The 17,095-nt window shown below is 35.7% G+C and overlaps 2 protein-coding genes across 2 annotated transcripts; one reads left to right on the forward strand and one right to left on the reverse strand.

The window, feature by feature from the left end:
- The first annotated feature begins 3,662 nt into the window (after positions 1–3,662).
- Positions 3,663–5,785, forward strand: LOC106159259 (uncharacterized). Its single transcript, XM_013535480.2, has 5 exons — positions 3,663–3,927; positions 4,304–4,552; positions 4,732–4,855; positions 5,244–5,303; positions 5,568–5,785. Exons 1-5 carry the CDS (start codon positions 3,757–3,759, stop codon positions 5,762–5,764), a joined length of 801 nt encoding a protein of 266 aa, XP_013390934.2. The 5' UTR covers positions 3,663–3,756; the 3' UTR covers positions 5,765–5,785.
- Positions 5,786–8,760: 2,975 nt separating this feature from the next.
- LOC106159258 (ataxin-7-like protein 3) lies at positions 8,761–16,744 on the reverse strand. The gene is made up of 12 exons (XM_013535479.2): positions 16,588–16,744; positions 15,348–15,519; positions 14,784–14,899; positions 14,206–14,391; positions 13,639–13,736; positions 12,960–13,028; positions 12,225–12,299; positions 12,055–12,080; positions 11,576–11,619; positions 11,259–11,327; positions 10,366–10,496; positions 8,761–9,650 (listed from the first exon to the last, which is right to left on the reverse strand). Exons 2-12 carry the CDS (start codon positions 15,516–15,518, stop codon positions 9,541–9,543), a joined length of 1,095 nt encoding a protein of 364 aa, XP_013390933.2. The 5' UTR covers position 15,519; positions 16,588–16,744; the 3' UTR covers positions 8,761–9,540.
- Positions 16,745–17,095: the final 351 nt, after the last annotated feature.

Raw genomic sequence — 17,095 nt, forward strand, 5'->3', positions numbered from 1 at the left:
GTCGTGAATTTCCCCAAAACTGTAACACGTAGAAAGCGGGTCGGCAACTGGAGATGTAAAAAAATGTATGAAATATTCTGGATTGCACTTAACCCGTGCAGCTATGGAAAGGTTGCCGTAGCCTGACCTGTAGGTTAAAAATAGCCGTCACTATCAGACGATATTGGATGTCGAAAAACATAAGAACATTATAACTTTTCACCAATTGTGCGGCACGCACGGCCAACTGTCAAATGTAAAGAAATGGATTTGATTTTCCACTGTACCGTACATTGACTGCACTTTAAGACATAATGATGGAGAAGGCTTTTTGTTGTTGTCGTCAATATTCATTTTAATAATATGTTTTACCATTTATTTTATTTCATATTTGTGACAATGTGTTTGATGCAATGTTGAGACAATACAAGACTAATTAAGCCAGTGTACATAAATTGGAATGCTGGCGAACTTCCGTTGAGATCGGTGAATTCTTTGAAATCAAAATTATACTATTCCAAATTAAAGTTATGGGTATCTTAAACAATGCAGTCTTCTGGTGGATAAAGATGACCCTTAACTTATAAATACTAAAATTCCTCTGTTATTCATCAGTGGTTTTAAATTTTTTGCTGCATGTAGATAATGCTACACTGTTGGGTTTGATAACCTTTGTGAAACCTTGTGAGGATCAGTTCTATTAATAATTTTAAAAATTACGATGCCAAAACCCAAGGCCACCCTTAAGCTTCCTGGGTTCTACCTGTAATCTTTTTTATAAAAAAAATAAAGAATGATTTATATGTCATCTGCTGCAAAGCTGCATACCGTTCTCTGTTTATTACAGTATTATTTAATTAATTAATTAAGGTTACAGTGGAAGTAAAAGACACAGAGTAGATTTCATAAAATTGCAATTGATGAATTTTGATAAGTAAATAATTAGAGTCTGTACATTTTTTATCCACCTCTTATATATTTCAAATTGAAATATCACACCATCACCCTACTCTCCTTCTAGTATATCAAGTGCATATGTACAGTACTTTAAGCTGACGTCTTGATATCTAATTCCAATTCTCATTAATCTTGAAAACAGCAATTGAAGTTGTTAAAACACATAACTTCAATGCCATAATGTTCCGCGCGTTTCCTCGCCATAAGTCAAAATGGCCAGACCATCACAGGTGCTACGGTGAATACAGCTCGCATGTTGGAGGCCATCTTGCAGGAAGATGAAAGACGTAGAGATGGATAGAAGGATGCCTTGTACCCTTTGATCAGAACGGTGACAAAATAGTGCAAGTCATTCTTCGTGAGACTCTGGGTTCAGCCGGTGCTGCAACAACACGAGCATGGAACTGTTATTTGTTACAGTACTGTGTGTGCCGTAATCAGTCGCGCCCTCATTTTTTTCTTTTGGTATTTTTCCCCTTATCCATCGATCTATTTTTTCTGTTTCTCATCTCTTTTTTTTTTTTTACTTTAATTTACGTTTCTTTTTTTACTTTGATTTACGTTAATATATTCTATGATTTCTGCATCTATTTATACATTTGTTCATTCGTTCACTTCTTTATCTATCAAGCATTCATTCAATTTATTTACTTGAATAATCTATAGCGGATGAGGCGGGGCGCAGGAAAAACATGGAAGTAGTAGGAATAAATTATCTAAATGTATTTCGGATCTGGTACATGTATTTGACTTCATTTCCTTGGGAGGCAAATGTTGACATCTCAACCTTGTTACAAAGTTATTTAACAAAGATATAAAGGTATAACTGTAACCGGATATAAAGAATTTAACAAATGGCAACAAGCACAGAAAATTGGATGACAGGATATGGTGAGGAAGAGGCAGGGTGGAAGCTATCTTTTAAGGGTTACTAATTGTGTTCAAGTGCACGAATAAAACATCAGGGGCGTTTGAAAATAAGAAAAGAGAAAATAGGATCCTGCTCAACGAAATAACTTTTTCAATAATCCAGTATTTTTTTTTACTTTAATTTAAAGTTGATTGTTGTTCACTTATTTATTCAAACACCAAAATTTTTAGTATATTTGGATCCTTAAAAGAGTTCCATACTTTATTATTTTCTTTAAATCAAGGCCTTAGAGGTTGTATAACAATGGTAGCGACAGGACGTCACAGGCACTGTCAGCAGTAACAAATTAGTACGTCACCAGTATGTCAGGTAATTTACCGTGCTTGTGAAGCACTCGGTTTGCATGGTCTCCATGAAATAAGACGAACGACAGTGCAGTGTCGTGCAGCTGAGAAGAAAAATGTTTTCTTAAGAAGTGATGTTGTATGTTGATACAGAGCTGATAACCTTAACCATTTCTTTTTTAATCTTTATGCTATTAAAAGAAAACGTTAGCGTGAACAGATTTCAGCTGAGAACTTACTTGTATGTCTCTGTAGTTGTAAAATGATATGTGCAGTTTTCAGAGGCGTGACGTGATATGTTGGCATTCAGACAATACATTGTCTTTTATTTTTGTTTTGACTTAACGCAACAGATGAAAGACTTCACAAAATTAAAAAAACACTGCTTAATTTAAAAACTCGACCCGAATTTTGCCTTGTTTCTTTACAGGTGAACTCTTCAACTTATGCTTAGAAAGATATATTCATGTTGACGACAACTGAGTCTATATCCAATCTGAAATAATTCCTGTCTGAACGGACCTTGAAAATAATAGAGAACCTCAAAGATATGTTGTAGACTTTTTAATAAACTAAAACAAGATTAATGTATTTACAGGGCCTGTCAGCTGAGAGAAATGACTTGAATTACTGACTAGGACTATAACTTTATGTTGGTTTCAGATTATTTATTCATTCTAGATCAATATGTTCAGTGAAATTAAAAGGTAACAAGCTTAGATGGTAACAAGTCAAGCGAGAATGTTTAATGAGAAGATCGTCCAATGACTTGAATATGGAATCCGTGTCAGCTTGCCGTGAAGGCAGCTAGTGATTGTGACTGCTGAGATGCTATGCGCAATGGCGTTGTGGTTGAGTTTCGATTTCTCAGCCCCATGAGTCCCATGATATACTGTCTTACATAGCTATTGAAATCAAACGTATTTTACAAAGGTATTTTTAAAGATAAAAAAGGGTAATTCGTTTTATTAATTACTTGCATTGCCAGTAGGTGGGAGTACAAGTGCCACATGAAAATTGACTTGAGGCCGATTAACAATATCCACAAGGTCTCTGTGACCCATGATTGCTTGGACAAAGATGTCCTTAGCGTGCTACATTTTTATCTTCAGCCTTTGCACTTACTAGTACTTATGGCTTTAATTAAACATGCCACTAACCCTGTGATTTATTATTAACTAAATTAAAACGTTGTTTCTTTTGCCCCCTTTTTATCCTCTTAGTATGTCTTTCAGATTTTTTTCGGTTTCACTGTGTTCTAAAAGCAAAAATCGTAAATTGCCGATCAATTGCTCTATGGAATCTTTTATACGGTTTTTCACCTGTCATTATTTCCGGCGCTGTCTCCCCTTTATTGAACGTGGCCATGAATACTCACGAAGATTTCATGCCATCTACTCGTGTGTTGAACGGGAGCACCTGTATATATATACATATATATATATATATATATGAAAACGGCTTGCGCAGCTGCCTGTGGGAACTGCCACAAGTGTCCCCCGAACACTGACATGAGGCCGATAACTGTAATCCGATTGTCCTACATTGCTTGACCCAAACAGAGACACACGCAAAATCCAACGGCCATCGGAAACCACTTTAAAGATGTTTCAGTTTTTGGTCTGTTTCTCGTTACTTCTGGTCAGCTGTTACGTGGGTCTGACCAATGGGCAGGGCCGTCTCATAGAGCCACCGTCAAGAAACTCTGCCTGGAGGTTTGGGTTCCACACGCCCGTCAATAATGCGGACGACCGACTTAACTGCGGCGGACTAAAGGTACATATATATGCCCCATAAATATAACTGTTTTGACAATTTTTCTTTTTTCCTATTGCTATATTGTTTATTGTTATAGGCATACATATCAATTGTTTTGTGAGATATACTAGTATGACCTACAGTTAATAAATATATATAAAAAACTACATGTTGATTACGATAAAAAGTGGAATTTTACTAATTTCCCATTCTGTATGAATTATTGTCTATTATCATATATTTATATTATTTTGGTTTTCTCTAATGTGCTTATTGTTACTGTATAATGTTCTCATAATAAAACAAAAGTAACAAAACGCCTCTGCAAACAGTCGGTGTTAATTGGACGCCAAGTCGGGTTGCAATTTAGTATGATAAGCACAATTTCTTCCAGGCCCAGTGGTACGGAAGCAATGGCCAATGTGGGGTATGTGGCGACCCCTATCAGGGGGTGCGCGATCACGAAGCTGGAGGGAAATATGCAACGGGGACCATTGTCCGAAGTTATGGCGTTGGCGAGACTATAGATATCGTCGTGGACATTACCCATGGTCAGAAAGGATGGATGGAGTTTCGCTTATGCCCCAACAATAACCCCAAGGTCCCTGTAACCCAAGACTGCTTGGACAAATATGTCCTGAGGGTGAGTGCGTTCTGTTGCTATCTTCCTTCTTATGGTTTTAATTCAAAACAAACATTTCACTAATCTTTGTATTGCTAGTCATTTGACTAGTAAATATATATGCTGCATATGTTTGAGATACTAATATCTTAAAAGTTAATTCCAATATTGTCAAAACTGTGAGTTTCAACGATTTCTAGAATGCCGATGGCTCTGGCACCAAAACCTTGTTAAACCACGGCTCTGGAAAGTACGTGATGAAGTACATTTTACCTGATGGTCTGAGCTGCTCACAGTGCGTTTTACAGTGGTTATATGATACAGGTAAGCTTAACAATTAACTCCAACACACGGATACTATTTTCAACCGAGACACTGTCTTCAAACGCGCCCAGGAAGCAAATTTGAAATAGATGGTGATGGCTGTATTGATATTGTTAATAAGGAAAGGGGGGAGTGCATTGAAGCAACCCCCTTCTCTCTCTCTCTCTTTCTCTTTGAAGTGGTAGAAATAGTCGTCCAACCTCGGTTCAAACGTCTGTACACCCATCAAAATGATTCAATGAAACATACACACCTACCACAATATTATTATATTATAATTGTTATAGCCCACACAATGCTATATATGCAGAAACTGTTACACCTAACACAAAGTCTGCCATTAAATTTTCACAATTTGTTAAAATTGTCCACATTTTCATGTGAACAGGTAGTGTAGGAGATACCATCCCCAGGGAGCAATACGTCAACTGCGCCGACATTGCAGTCGGTACGTGTCTTATATCATTTTATTATTTGACATATTTTTGCGGTGTCGTAATATTTTAAGAACATTACCATTTTAAAATTTAAAAACAAACATGCTGCCTGCGTTTGACAAAGGGTAAGGTTAATGCACGTATATCTGTATGGTTTTTGACTTATAACCTGGCGCATTTATCTTAGTTTAAACCATTGCGCCACAGCTTGTTATTTCATTAAATGTATGTTTATAAATACATATATTGTACATATACGCGAGTCTAAATTACAGGTGGAGGTGGTACAGGGACAGGCAACACAGCAGCGCCATCTACAGGCACCGGAAATGGCGGGAATGGAGGCAGCAGCGTAATGATATGTAAAGCCATCGGCGCTTTCTTCGGGAACGCCGCTGCGGACGCGTACTGCACCAGCAACTGCTCTAGAGGGGTCTGCCCTCCTAGTGTGTGTAAATGTGTTACTTTCTAAACGGCACTCGAATCTACGGCAGCGACAATAAAATGTTCAGTTAATTTGTTCCAACTTGTTTTCTTCTTCCCAGCGGGCAAATCAACATTGAATCAATGTTGAATCAACGTTGATGGTCAACGTTGAAACTATGTTGATATGACGTTGACTATGAAAGTTGACTCAACGTTGAACCATCAAGGTTGAATCAACCTTGAGGTATCAATGTTGAATCAACGGTGACGGTCAATGTTGAAACTATGTTGATATGACGTTGACTATGAAAGTTGACTCAACGTTGAACCATCAAGGTTGAATCAACCTTGAGGTATCAATGTTGAATCAACGTTGACGGTCAACGTTGAAACTATGTTGATATGACGTTGACTATGAAAGTTGACTCAACGTTGAACCATCAAGGTTGAATCAACCTTGAGGTCTCATTGTTGAATCAACGTTGACAGTCAACGTTGAAACTATGTTGATATGACGTTGACTATGAAAGTTGAATCAACGTTGAACCATCAAGGTTGAATCAAACTTGAGGTATCAATGTTGAATCAACGTTGACAGTCAACATTGAAACTATGTTGATATGACGTTGACTATGAAAGTTGACTCAACGTTGAACCATCAAGGTTGAATCAACCTTGAACCATCAAGGTTGAAACAACCTTGAGGTATCAATGTTGAATCAACATTGATACCTCAATGTTAAATCAATGTTGAAATAAAGTTGAATTTGAAAATTGAATTAACGTTGATATATCAATTAGGCTATCAGGATATTTGATTGAAATTTGCCTGATGGCTGAAGGTGTTCTCCAAGATATCAAGCATTTCTTGAAATAAAAAGACTCAGATCTGAAAAGGGGGGGAAATTAGGAAAATTACCTACAAAAAAAGGTAATTTCGGAAGAGGAGGGGGGGGTCCAGACCCCGGGGCAGGCCCCTGTATCCACCTATGGGTCGTCTGACTCGTTTTAAACTTTCCAGTTTGATGCTCAGTGTTACGGACCAAAACAGCCCGAACATAAAAAACACAAACAACAACTAACTTAACTATGAATATAATATATTACAAACAATGAACATACACTACATAAACTAACTACATGTAATACTATCATGTTGCATAAACTTTAACATTTGTCAAATACAGTTAAATTCTAACAGATTCGTAGACAGTTAAGTTTTGAAGACGCAATGTCACAGTTTTACGAGTCCTTTTCTGTTAAACGTTCCTCCTGATAGTGTGGGGTTTTGAAACGCAATGTCACCGTTTTCCATGTCCTTATCTGTTGAACGATCCTCCTGATAGTGTGGAGTTTTGAAGACGCAATGTCACCGTTTTCCATGTCCTTATCTGTTGAACGATCCTCCTGATAGTGTGGCCTCACAAAGTACTGTTAATAAAGTGTAGTTTTTGTACTGTAAAAGTGTTACACACTGTCCACACTCACGTGTTGCATCAGTTCATATTATCCGGAGTCTCGCACTTAATAACAGTCCCGCACTTCATTTACATTATACAAGTATGCAGGCACAAACGGTAATTCCTCATAAAAATTAAACAACAAATTAGCTTTACTAAAATAATTATAACGTCACATCAGGTAGTTAAGATAATTTTAAGAATACAAAAACAAAGGGTCACCAGTCTAATTTTTTTCTCACAGCTAACTTAAATTTCCAGAAAAACAGGCATTTTTTGGCTTTTTCAAGCTTTTTCTTCAACCTTGAGTAAAATTTTGTCAATTTGCCATAAAGTAAGGCTGGTGACCCTATGTTTTTTTCTTTTTCTTAAAGATAACCTGTGGAAAGTTTAAAAAAAAACTGACGACCGCTTTTTTCACAAAATTAATTTTAATGAAAAAGGGGTAAAACAAGCGTTTTATGAAGGGTAATTACCTCTATGCATACCTCTCTAGTGAGATAATCATTTAAAACTATTATCAAGGTTATGATTAAGGTTATAAAGTTAAGGTTGGCCCAGTGCTGAGATCCAGTTGATATGTCAACATTGACAAAGGGTTTACAAACACAGGTTGATTCAATGTTGAAATCCTGTTGATCTATCAACATTGAAAACTGATTGACAAAGAAAGGTAAAATCAATGTTGAGACCCTGTTGATCTATCAACATTGACAATTGGTTGACAAGAAAAGGTTGATTTAATGTTGAAATCCTGTTGATCTATCAACATTGAAAATTGATTGACAAAGAAAGGTTAAATCAATGTTGAGACCCTGTTGATCTATCAACATTGACAATTGGTTGACAAGAAAAGGTTGATTCAATGTTGAGATCTTGTTGATCTATCAATATTGATGGATCAACATCATCTCAACCTATCCTCAATGTTGAATCAACGTTGAGTGCCCGCTGGGTTGGATCTCGGTTCTTCTTATTTAGAATCAGTATGGTTTTATATGGAAGGGCCTTTTCATTTTGTAAGGGCAGGCAGAAATATCTTACAAGAAAATCGGTTTAATTACTTCATATCAGAAGAAAATTCCATTTTTTGTGCACTACAGGTACTTGTACTTTTAATTATCAAAGGTCAAGTTGCATAATTCTGCACCCCCCCCCCAACCAAATCATAAACCAGTTCTCCTCAATTCCCATTTCTATTCTTCAGATTGCTGACAGGCTAAGCAGGACTCCTTTCTCTCCCCTCATCACATTGTTGTGCTCTTCTTTCTTTATTTTTTTCTTTTATTCAAAACAAATGTATCCGTAACAGCATTTCTCATATCAATGTATTAACATTCAGGCTGTTTATTTAGCACTTTTTCATCTTTCAACTTTTAAATGTAATTTTTTTTTTTTTTTGCACTGAGCTCCTTTGAAATTTCACAAACATATACCCCAGGACCAATATCATGAATTAGCATGCGATAAAACATCATTTTCCTTGTAGCAGAAAACTTATGAAACACCAAAATTGGAAAGTGGACACCTCTTTCTCAATCCATGTTTCCATATAACATATCCATATATATATACATGCACATTATGCACTGCAAACTAAACGTTTTATTCAATTCCCAAGGCATCACAATTTTTCAACTATTAACGCCCCATACAACTGATATCCCTGTCATTCTAGCACCTTTGTGAATTTGCACAGAATAGTTTTATCTATGCAACTTTGAAAAATTTTCTGCATCAAGTTTGTTTTCATTCTAGTCATCAGCTCTGCTGTTAAGAATGCAAAGAAGTATTATAATAACATCATATTTGATAGTAAACAACCTAAATTTCTAAAGAAAACAAGGGTGTCTCTAAATTATGTGGTTGTGACACGTAGAAGTTTGATCCAACTTGTAATCTAACATTAAAGTGAACCTCTTTAAGTCCAAACAAAAAATTATAACAGGTTCCACAAAAGGACTTTCGACCAAAAAGTTTTGTCTAAAGTCAAACTAATGTATACAATTAATAGTCCACATTTATGGTAGTTTTATAACCAGAATTAAATGGTTAATGCTTTAAAAGATAATAGTTGCAAATAATGACTTTATTATAGTGGACTTTTAACTAACCATTTATCCTGAATTTACAAAAAAAAAAAAAAAAAATTGCTGAAAAGTTGAGACTAACTGTCAGTCCAAAATTTTGTTTGTGAAAACTGTCCCCCGCCTGTTAACTCCAGCACTGAAGCATAAAACATTGCACAGTGGTTTACACAGATACACATATTCTGCTTGGGTTTCCTGATTTAGGGCAGACTCGGTTAATCCTTTATGTCAATGTCACTATGTCAGTATTATGGTATGGAATATAACAAGTATCACATGAACTCGTACACACTACTAGGTGTCCCAGTGTTGGCTGAAGACTTGGATCTGCCTGGCTTCTTCCTTCTGCCTCCATGTTTTCTCTGTTTTCTACTGCCGTTGCCTATAAAAATAACATTATACAACTGTTGGTAATAGAACGCAACATGTGTATTCAAAGATTTGGGACTGCAGGTACCTTGGTGATAAATGAAAATCAATAAAAATTTCAAAATTTGATATTTTTTACTGTTTTATGGTTTTTTGGTGCTTTTATATGGACCACAATATGCCTGTTGATAGGATGAAAACTAAAATTTTTGTAAATGATATCTCAATAATTCTGAGTGCTATTTCAGCCAAAACAAATATGAAATACTATCCTTTTGGGGGTATTTAAGCTTGCCAATGTGTTAGGTGTGACAATGTATTAGATACAACAATGTGTTGGATGTGACTGCGTTAGATGTGCCAATGTGTTAAATGTGACAATGTATTAGATACAACATTGTATTGGATGTGACTGTGTTAGATGTGCCAATGTGTTAAATGTGACAATGTATTAGATACAACATTGTATTGGATGTGACAATGTGTTAGATGTGACAATGTATTAGATACAACATTGTATTGGATGTGACAATGTGTTAGATGTGACAATGTATTAGATACAACATTGTATTGGATGTGACAATGTGTTAGATGTGACAATGTATTAGATACAACATTGTATTGGATGTGACATTGTGTTAGATGTGACAATGTATTAGATACAACATTGTATTGGATGTGACATTGTGTTAGATGTGACAGTGCATGTAGCAATAAGAGGCACTCACTGTTTGTAGTAGAAGTGGAGTCAGCTGGAGAGGGGTTGGAGACTGCCTCCCACTGTAAGTGTTCCCTAAGAAGGTCAGTGTCTTCAAAACCATCTATATCAATTTGTACATCATCTGTCTCTGGGAAAGACCTGAAACAAATAAGGTATTTATCCATGAGATGCAAACAAAAATCCCATAACCATATTTTCAAATCCAATATTTTCAAGTAATATCTTCAATAATCAGTATATTGGTGTTCAGTGATCAAGAATAACATTATTCACTCTGACAGCCAAAGATTTGGCCACTATCAAAACACACTGATCTAAACAGAAAATGCATTTCCAACATATTTCTTAAAAAGAACCTCATAAATCTAAGATAAGAATTCTTCAAAATACAATGAATGTCCTCAACATGTGCATTAAAGATATAACATTTGACCCAAAATTTTAAAAATTATAAATTGCAAGAAAATTGGACACATTGATTGCAATTTTTTTTTGTTTGTTTGTTTTGTTTTGTTTTTTTCTTTGTCAGTATGTATTACAAATCCCACAAGAAACCTCCACTATTACTATTGAACAATTCCCATTCCATTTGTGAAAGACAGAAGACCCAGACCCCAGACTAGCACAGGCTTCTGCTCTCACACAGGTCATTTTCTTCCCCTGTCAAATTCCCAACTTGCTCGTTTGTCAAGTCTGAACCTCAGTGGTATTCTAATTTATTGAAGTCCATCACTCCAGTCACAAATGTTAGGCCTAATAGTAATGATTCAATCAGACTTGTCGCCAACTGCCAGTCTAATTAACATACATACATGAAGATATGAAAATAAAGAGTGTACACACATCTGACGAAGCTAAGGGTAACTGAGACAGGAGAGTTACTGAGAACTTTCTACATACGTGTGTCCTAGAAGCTGGCTTCTGACCATTTGTCTTTGTTCATCTGTGTGCTGAGGACATCGTAAGGATCTGAAATTAGGCACAGTGTAAAGAATGCTCAGAGCTGATATCTGGTGACAAAGTCTAAAATTATATTATTTTAACTATCTCAGTTACACACTTCAGGTTGTTGAAACATCCTTTGTCATGTTTCCAGAAGATGCAATGTCAGCGCATTGACAGGAATCTTCAATTGACAGTGTACAGAGATAGACTTAAAGAACGGTGCATTTACTGAATCTGACATCAAATAATCCTTATAATTTTGGCATACTTACTTAGTACACATTTTTCTTGTGTGTTCTGAGATCACACCACAAGTCTGGAAAATGGCAATAATTTCAATTCACAAGCTGCTGATAATAAAAACAACACATATTTCAGCAAATGAAAGTTTCCAAGTGTGTTAAATATTACTGTCTTATCTCATTTGAAAGGTATTATATTAACTTATCAGAGCTTGGAACTTAAGACTACAAAGTAAGAAGATCATCTTTTTTTTTTCATAAAATTATCATTAATCTTATGTGCTACCCTAACATCAAAGGACTCACATTAGCAAAAAATTTATGTCCTTTTAAGTCAACTTTGTCTTCAATCAATCATCATATGACAAAATAATATTTTAACAGTGGTCATATTCCTGAGCCAAAGTCAATTACTTAAAGAAATTAGCAACATTATATTTGACAGTGCAATCCCAAAGATAACTTGTAAGATCTTCAAAGAGAAATATTTTAATCAAGTTTTTACTTACTGAAAGTAGCAGCTGCTTTCTTTCCTCTGGAAAAATGACAAATTTTCATGATTTCTGGTAATATACATATTAACAAAGCTAGTAAATGGAAGTCCAGTTTATTATTCTTAAAGATAGAACAATCTGTCCCTGTGTCCAAAGAGTCCTTTACCTAACTATATATCACTTACCCAGGGTCATCACTTCATATGCAGGGGTAAGTCCTGAACTTTCTGACACTGCACTGCCAACACTTGGAATATCACCTGGAATAATTGGAGTAATTTATACCAATAATAATAAATAGTGTGAATATCCATCTGTGCAGGACTGACTGTTTTAGAAACAAGCTGACAATTAGCCTACTAAAACTGCTTGGAAAAGAAATCTTTACGTGGGTTCAGCAATCTTCAGTTCCACTGAAAGAGTAAGTTTTGAGGAGCAAAGATCCAAAATTAAAAAGAATGTGGACATTGGGCTGCAAATCACATGTGGAATGGATGACAGAAAAAATATTTTTTGTTACCAAAGTTACTGAACAACCACCACCATCACCATGCCAAGAGCAACCTCATATCATATTCAGAAAGCCAGCATTTTTTTCATAACAATGAGGACCACCTTTAATAATTAAATAATGAGGGCACCAGTCCCACCTGTTCAGTCTGCCATTAACAACAGGACTAGTTTTCACAACTCTCCCTGGATAAGGAATAGTTGCCAAGGAGAAGGGTGGTGCCTCATCTTTAGTTTAGCCACTATCATCAATTCTAGGCAAAGTAAGAACTTTGAATTTAAGTGTGTAGAGAGAGAACATGTAGAGTTGTCAAACTAAATAGATATTGGTTATGTACCACACACCTCTAATCAGGGAATGTGCCAGTAATATTATATTTTTTCCAATTAAAGAAAAGAAATAAAATTACCATTTTTATACTTGTGTATTCTGCTTCTTCTTGGGGAATCCCCTCTTTTTTCTTTCCTTAGCTTCTTTACTGAAATTCAAAAATGATGAACTAAAAATTTAACAAATTATTTCAAACACATTGCCTGCATCTTCCATCTTTCAGAAATAAGACCTATCTAGACTAGAACCTGATAAATATTTTCTAAGAAAATAGTCACATAATAAAACTAGCTAATAAAATGTGACTAATATATTATTTTTTAAAGATTTTTGTACATTTCATATTAAATGCAACATTTAACTGGTGAAAAAATGGTTACTTGGCTGGAAACATTGGATAAACAAGGGGCACCAGATGAAAAAAATCACAAAGTAATTATATAATTATCTGCTACTAGAGATGTATCCAAAACTGTGTAAACAATATCTCAACTGGATTTTCTAATCTGCATAAACTTAGGGCGTATTCCCAGAGCTTTTAGATCGATCTATCCCCGCGGGGAGTCTCACTAGATTACTGTCAGATAATTCGGCTTAAATGTCCGTCCCACCTACTACAAGCTATAAGGGGGTAATTAACTTTGGTGCCCGCTCGGCTGACAGCTATCTAGCGTGAATCCCCAGGGAGTTCGGTCGATCTAAAGTAAATCGATCTAATCTCTGGGAATGGGGTGTTAAACACATGGATTATTTTTTACTTTTTCTGTCTGTCTGGTAACTCCAATCATTGTCGTTGTCATCATCTAAGATATCATCCTCCCCATCATCATCACAACCTTTGCCTGTGTTGGCGATCCTGAAAAAGTTGAATTTCACAGTATGGTCATACTACAGTACGCAGTATGTACAGTAACCCTGTTATTTTTTCATCTCTTTATATCAAAAGACCAAATATAATTAATAAGAAAAAAGGGGCACTTTCACCACATCCTAAACCTCTTGAACACCAATAAATTAGCAACTTGGAAAGTATCAAAAAAAGTTTTATAGATTAAAAAATAGGCTTCAAAGGGAGCATATCTTTGACTGATCCAAAAACAACTTTCTGTTCTTCTTTTAAGTCAGAAAGCTCAATCAAATATGATTCAGAGAGGAGATTATAAATGTTTAATAATGCTGTGGTATATTATTCCCTGTGCTTCAAATATCTTCAGATTATTTTCAGATTATTTTCAAATATTTTCAGACTATCTTTATAATGAACAGAAACTCTCACATCCCTAATAAAGGAATAAGGATGGGAGACTTCACCCTGTGGTACATACCGTCTACTAGCAATCCTGGAGCTGTTTCTCCCCATTCCCATACATTTCTCTAAATGCGGGGCAAACCTAGAAGCAGCCATGTTCCTAGTGCAATTTGGACAAACGCACTCAAACTGTTTCTTTGAAGGCACTTGACCAAACACATCCAGACCTCTCTCATCTACAATATCATATGCTTTCTGACTCCTGTAAAAATATGGATATCAAAAGTTAATAATCCATCATTTCTCATTAAATTTGATTTTTTTTTACCTTAATTTGTGTTAGTTTTAAAACTTCCATAACAGTATTCAAAATTAACTTGGTTTGGATTCAGGGACTGTTTTGGGAAAGAAAAAAGCTGACCATCTGTATAACTTTTTGGGTACAACTGATGTATTTGAGATGAATGGCAAAAAAATTACAGTTTATTGAACATTTCATCTGGACTTTTTAGAAAATAAATTCTTCAGTTATATAAACAGTAAAGTACAATGATCAAAAATGTGCACTATGCACTACCCTGAATTCTTAAAATTTATACAATATAAAAATATTCACTATATGCAGAACATATTCAGTTTGTTCGGTATACACACTCTTCATCAGTGGCATCCAGTAAGAAGGTTCCAATCTTGCAAGCCCTGTGCATCTCAAAGCAGAGTCCGAGAGAGATCTCATCCAAAATCTCATACATCACATCAGATGCAAGACTCTGAAATATATACAAAAAAGAATAACAAAAGCAATTAATAGGCTGTAGAAAAAATACAACATGGCATTCCCATGCTGATGTTAGAGTGTAAAATACAATTTTATATTTATTAAAATTAAAAATAAAGCACACTTTCTGATAAGACTGTTATAAAATCCAAATTTGCTAAAACAATTTTGTACATATTATATATTGAATTCAAGACTGTCACATCAGTTTGTGGTGCATGTTTACAAGTCATTCACTCATTTTTGATTTCATGGAGCCCTTACAAATTTCTTAACATAGGTCCAGCCACAAAATTTCCCAAAAAGTCAAAACTATTAAATATGGTAATATGCAGGAATGTATTCCTGCATGTGTACATTTAAATTACCCGTTCTCAAAACCAGGTGTGTGTGTGTTTGTGTGTGTGAGAGAGAGAGAGAGATGTGTGCACACAAATCACCTGAGTTTCTCCGCCATTCCTCATCAAGTCAGCTGAAGTGTCATCCAGCAGCTGTGTGACGCTCTCCTCGCTGGCGCTGCCGTGACTACTGCCGCTGACACTACTGCTGCTGCGACTGTCCACAGAGGCTGCAGACTCTGGAGACGACTCAAAGTACTCCATTGTGTGCATGCTGCAATGAGAAGTTACCCGCAAGAAAATGCAGTAGTATCGAAGTAGCAAAGAAGCATTAACGCAGTAGTGGTGTGGAGCATATTTGCAGTAGAAATGCAGTATAGCCTACTGCAATTCTACTTCAAAAATTACATAGTGTTGTACAGAGGAGGAGCATTAATGCAGTAGATTAGCAGCATGATAGAAGCATGTTTCAAATATGCTAATTAGCTCCCACATCGAAGCAGATTTGAAGCATGTTTGTAGTATGATTGCAATAGTCTACTGCGCTGGAGTATCTACTTCGTTTTCGTGCGGGTAGACACTGTATTAATTAGCATCATTTCTAGGGGGGAGTCCTACATGCAGTTTTATGAACCGAGCATCATTTTTTCTGACTTGATTCAAAATTGACCCCCCAAAAGAGACCCAGGGAAATATGGGTCTGTTCAGGCATTACCTTATTTGAATTGCTTATGGGTCTAATATTTAAGTGCTTGTTTAGAAAATGTTTCATCTAATGTAGTTGTGCATATTCTGAAACATACTCATGTGACATCAGGCTAATCAATTTTAAGTAAAATAATTATTGCATTATGGAACGTAACGAATATTGTAATATGACATGATATCCACCTTCTTCAGACATTATCTTCCAAACATGCATCAGCAAGTTATAATTAAGTTTCAGTTTATTTAATAATTTTAACAGCAATTTCTAAGCCTCGTAGCTGGGCAGACTTACATGAAATTCTTTTAAGGTTTGTGTTCCCCAAATTCATATATTTTAGGTGTACATATATATATATATATATATATATATATATATATATATATATATATATGTAGCACGCACAACTGATAATCTTTAACAATTTAGACATTAAAAAATAAATATAAGGATTGTACGAGTTATTATTATTATATTTTTTTTTTTTTGTGATTTATCTGAAAAAGTACCTGGCAGATCACCTAAGTGAATCGATCACCACGATTTCGCGATCACGGTTGCTCTGTCACAACCGGCTGAGTATTTGGTTGTAAAAGAACTAAATAAGCACATTAATGATGTTTCTTCTATACTCACCTGTTAATCTACACAATTAATGCTCCCATTACATAATATTAACCGCCAACAACTCCATTTAAGTGACTAATTAAAAGGTTTTTAGTACGTGCAAACACTCGCTTTTCAAGATGCATTACTCGCCATGTTGTTTTTCTCTACTGCGCAGACGCAGACGCAAAAAGCTGTCACAGTTACTTCCGGTTCTGTTTAGGTAAAAGTCTACCTGTGTGCATGTGCCGGTAGACCTACAATGTGTAGGCCTACATTGTAATCTCGGGGGCGCTGAAGGGCCCGAATTTTTTTTTTTTTTTTTTTTGGTATTTTAGAGGGCGAACGGTGCCATTTGGGATGGTTTAGAATTATGTTTCAGCTAGTCAGAATTCTAATTTCAAGAGGGGACCAGTAGGCTTAACTAGTGTGATTTTTTTAGAAATCAAAGGGGGGAGGGGGGTCAGCCCCCCCCCCCCTGACATTCCCTTAGTCCGCAACTGTAGAAATTCTCTCTAGAAAAGTCCCAAATTTTGTA

The sequence above is a fragment of the Lingula anatina genome, chromosome 7, assembly GCF_051362555.1.
Source record: "Lingula anatina isolate TDL-2025a chromosome 7, LinAna3.0, whole genome shotgun sequence".
Lineage (NCBI taxonomy): Eukaryota > Metazoa > Brachiopoda > Lingulata > Lingulida > Lingulidae > Lingula > Lingula anatina.

What these genes read in the sequence shown, in the direction of transcription:
- LOC106159258 (XM_013535479.2), bottom strand. Translation starts at nt 15,518, where the DNA reads ATGCACACAATGGAGTACTTTGAGTCGTCTCCAGAGTCTGCAGCCTCT. An exon ending in AATACACAAGTATAAAAATG is followed by an intron (nt 12,300 to 12,959) that starts GTAATTTTATTT and finishes CAATTATTCCAG; the next exon opens with GTGATATTCCAAGTGTTGGC. An exon ending in ACAAGAAAAATGTGTACTAA is followed by an intron (nt 11,328 to 11,575) that starts GTAAGTATGCCA and finishes GCCTAATTTCAG; the next exon opens with ATCCTTACGATGTCCTCAGC.
- LOC106159259 (XM_013535480.2), top strand. Translation starts at nt 3,757, where the DNA reads ATGTTTCAGTTTTTGGTCTGTTTCTCGTTACTTCTGGTCAGCTGTTAC. An exon ending in ACAGTGGTTATATGATACAG is followed by an intron (nt 4,856 to 5,243) that starts GTAAGCTTAACA and finishes TCATGTGAACAG; the next exon opens with GTAGTGTAGGAGATACCATC. An exon ending in CTGCGCCGACATTGCAGTCG is followed by an intron (nt 5,304 to 5,567) that starts GTACGTGTCTTA and finishes TCTAAATTACAG; the next exon opens with GTGGAGGTGGTACAGGGACA.